This window comes from Hippocampus comes, unplaced genomic scaffold, assembly GCF_001891065.2.
Source record: "Hippocampus comes isolate QL1 unplaced genomic scaffold, H_comes_QL1_v1.1 scaffold220, whole genome shotgun sequence".
NCBI classification, from domain to species: Eukaryota; Metazoa; Chordata; class Actinopteri; order Syngnathiformes; family Syngnathidae; genus Hippocampus; species Hippocampus comes.
The window spans coordinates 41,646-45,205 of NW_017805836.1; the positions used below are offsets into that span (position 1 = coordinate 41,646).

A 3,560-nucleotide genomic window follows, 5' to 3' on the forward strand; every position below is an offset into this window, starting at 1 on the left:
CGGCAGCTGCGGAGGAGTGCTGTGACGGGCTGGAGCAAGACAATGGGGAGGAGCGGCTCTGTGTGTCATCCTCATCCTGCGCCATCACTGCCAATCGGCCCGGCCTCCCTTTCCTGTCTAACTCTTCTTCACGTGTCATCATCCTCCTGGCTTTCCTCTGCTCCTCGACGGTCCACATGCTCTCGTCTTCATCCTCCTTCCCTTGCACCTCCCTATCAAAGTCCAGTAGCTCCTCCATCATCTCCTCTATCTCCAGCTCACCGTCCAGTTCCTCCTCCACCTCGGACCGCAGCTCTCCCATGCTTTCAGTCCTGTTGGTGTCGTCGGTCTCCTCGTCTTCACCGATGACTTTCAGCCTTTCAGGGGGCTCGCTGGCCTGACTCTCACCGAACTCCAGGATGGTGGGCAGGTTGCCCTGCTTTGGACAGCGCTTCCTTAGGCTGACCAGGAAAGGCTGAGGCAGGGAGAAGATGTCCACATTGTTTCCCAGGTCGATCCATGTCACACTTGGGAAACTATTAGGATCCTAGGGAAGAAAAACATCTGCTTGTCACGGTTCTTCTCAGTGTAAAATGCAATCACTACAGTGACTACTTTGTGACATTGCCTCATCATGCAATCCCCACTTCATGTTTTGAAAAACAGTGGGTGAGAAAAGTTAGGGCAGAACTCCACCCACTGCAAGTGCCAATGCTTACACGGTTGAGTAGAAATGTTGGCATGCTTCTCAAATAAGCATATACATACAAAATAAAATGTATACTGTGAAATTGTTACCATGTGCAACAGCAACAGGTTAGACACCAAAGCAGTTAGGAGTTAGGATTTAATCTCTCTCTCTCTCTCTCCCTCTGCCTCTCTCTCCCTCTCTCTCTCTCTCTCTCCCCCCCCTCTCTCTCCATCTCTCTCTCTCTCCTCCCCTCTCTCTCTCTCTCCCCCCTCTCTCTCCCTCTCTCTCTCCCTCCTTCTCTCTCTCCCTCCCTCTCTCTTCCCCCCTGTCTCTCTCCCTCTCTCTCCCTCCCTATCTCTCTCTATCTCTTTCTCCCTCTCTCTCTTGTTGAGGAGGAGTCCTCAACACTCTCTCTCCACTGTGAGGCTGACGTGCTAACCAGTCAACCACCGGGGTGCCCATATATACTGTATTTTGAGAGAGCCTGGTGGTGGACTGGTTAGCACGTCGACCTCACAGTGCGGAAGTGCAGGGTTCAATTCTGGCTCCGGCCTTCCTGTGTGGAGTTTGCATGTTCTCCCCATGCCTGCGTGGGTTTTCTCTGGGTACTTTCGGATTCTTCCCACATTTCAAAAACACGCGTGACAGGTTCATGGAACACTAATTTGTCTTTAGGCGAAAGTGCAGATGGTTGTTTCTTCTATGTGTGCCCTGCCATTGGCTGGCGACCAGTTTTATCATCACCTTCCAAGACAGATCGCTAAAGTAATTCTGGTACAAACACTCACAGGAATTTCATGTTAATACTCTTTTAAGAGACAAAATGATAACACGGAAGAAACCTTTAAGGCATCTGTCAGCTCCTTCAGAATAGTCCTGGTCAGGCGGTTTCCGTTCATTGCCAGCGTCTCCAGGTGAGGTAGGGCAGCCAGGGTGGGCAGGAGCAGGAGGAAGGCTTCATCAGTCAGCTCAGTGAAGCCCAGCTCCAAGCTTACTACTGCGGAAGCGTGGTGCAGGAGGTGTGCACATAGACGTTCCATGTCGCGAGCTACCAGAGGGATACCGGACAGATCCAGCGCCCCGCTGGATGGAGGTGTGGACAGCACCGCCTTCAAACTACAACCAGACAAATGATATGACATCACAGTGATGAATTACACCCTACTCTCATGATGTAATCCTGAACAGATGTCCTTATTGACACTTTGTGGATCTCAAAGAATTACATGACTGCAACTCCATATGCTATGACTTCCACATTAATGTTTTATCAGTTAAACAAGATAACCAAAATATTACTCGGTGTCATACACCACTGCCAACTAAAATCATAATCATGCAAGATGTTGAAGTAAAATCTCTCTGGCATCGTTATTCAAAACTAACCACTATTATCTTTGGACTTTACTTCAGCTGAGTGTACAGGTGTCCTTAATGAAGTGTCCAACGAGTGCAAAACAATCGCCGGTCAGTACACACAAACTGGACAACTCCTGATGAGATAAACCATACTTAGGGCAAGCTTTGATCCTCAGTTGCTCACGGAAACAGAACACTTGTAAATCAGAAATATGGCAGCTGAGGGGAATGCAGACAGTTTGACACTAAGGGGATTTAGAGCTTAAGACACTGAAGTTTGCAGATGAAAAATTGCTTTTGAGTAGCACTTAAAGCTGTAGTCTCTGAGTGCATGGTTTGGCCTATAAATAAACCCACTGGAACAAATAGATCTGGCAAAGAATTAAGTGAGCTGGGCACAAAGGGCTGATCTACTGGTTTGCTCAATGAAGAGGTCAGTGCCGAACACTTCACTTTGCTTGGCTTGCAAAACCATGTATATAACCATATATATTATTCATGCAAATCATCTTAGGTTTTAGCTTAACCTTGACCCTAATCAGCACAGGCGCTGTATGGATGTAGGGATTTTATTTTTTTAGATTACATTTTTTGGAGCCCGAGACTCTACACGGAGACGATAAGCTTAGCGATGAAGCTGCGGACGCTCGACATGCATACACCCCACACGATAACAACGCGCAAACCACCCTCCCTGATGTCACTGCCTTCGTTGGGTTTCTATTCGCTCTGCGCTCATGACGTAACTTGACTGACAGAGCGCTTGAACGGTCTGAGTTGCCCGTCAGACTGGGTGCGTTGCGCCCCCTCCCCTCCTTCCACCCTACCCGTTCACGAGATGTAAAGTCTTGAGATTTGTTGTACATGTCTTGTACATGTGCTGAGGCTTTTTTTTTCTCAGGTCAAACTATGTTCCCATTCAAGGAGAAGGGTTGGAGTCTGTCGTTCCCCCCCACCCCGCCTCCTCTCCTCTTGCTTAATGTTTTCCTTACACCTGTAAGGTATTGGGGCGCTAAACAGCGAACTGACAGGCTTCTCATTCTGTTTCCCTTTGCTCATTATTTTGTTTATTTTCCTCTGGACGGGTTGTATTTGGGAAAGTAAATCCTTTGTGTGTTTTACATACTTGGACAATGAATCTGATTCACATTCAGAATGTATGCGGGCCAATGCCGCTTACTTGATGTCATGAGAAGTGAAGCCGCCACCTAAGGTTGCCACCCGTAAAGTAAAATACGGAATCATCCTTTGTGAATTAAATGTTGTGCCCCATATTGAACCAATGAAAGACGATGTTTGTCCCATATTTTCCTCATTATCTCATGCATCTGTCAGACACAAACGCGAATACTGAATTTAACATCCATCCATCCATTTTCTAATCCGCTTACAGTCACAAGGGTCATGGGCGCGATGGAGCCTATTTAACCAGTTTTGGTGACATGAGTTTGTCACCATTTAATTAGTTGTTCATCTATGTGTGCCCTGCGATTGGGTGGTAACCAGTTCAGGGTGTCCCCAGCCTACTGCC

The 3,560-nt window shown here is 47.6% G+C and overlaps 1 protein-coding gene across 1 annotated transcript in view; it reads right to left on the reverse strand.

Moving 5' to 3' along the window:
• The window catches only part of LOC109526484 (leucine-rich repeat-containing protein 75A-like), a 5,394-nt gene extending 2,420 nt beyond the window's left edge, over positions 1 to 2,974 (reverse strand). The window contains exons 1-2 of the mRNA XM_019887776.1: positions 1,513 to 2,974; positions 5 to 526 (exon numbers count right to left, since the gene is read on the reverse strand). Of these exons, the coding sequence (XP_019743335.1) occupies positions 5 to 526; positions 1,513 to 1,812 (822 nt within the window). The 5' untranslated portion in view covers positions 1,813 to 2,974. The remainder of the gene's footprint in view (positions 1 to 4; positions 527 to 1,512) is intronic.
• Between the last annotated feature and the right edge of the window lie 586 nt (positions 2,975 to 3,560).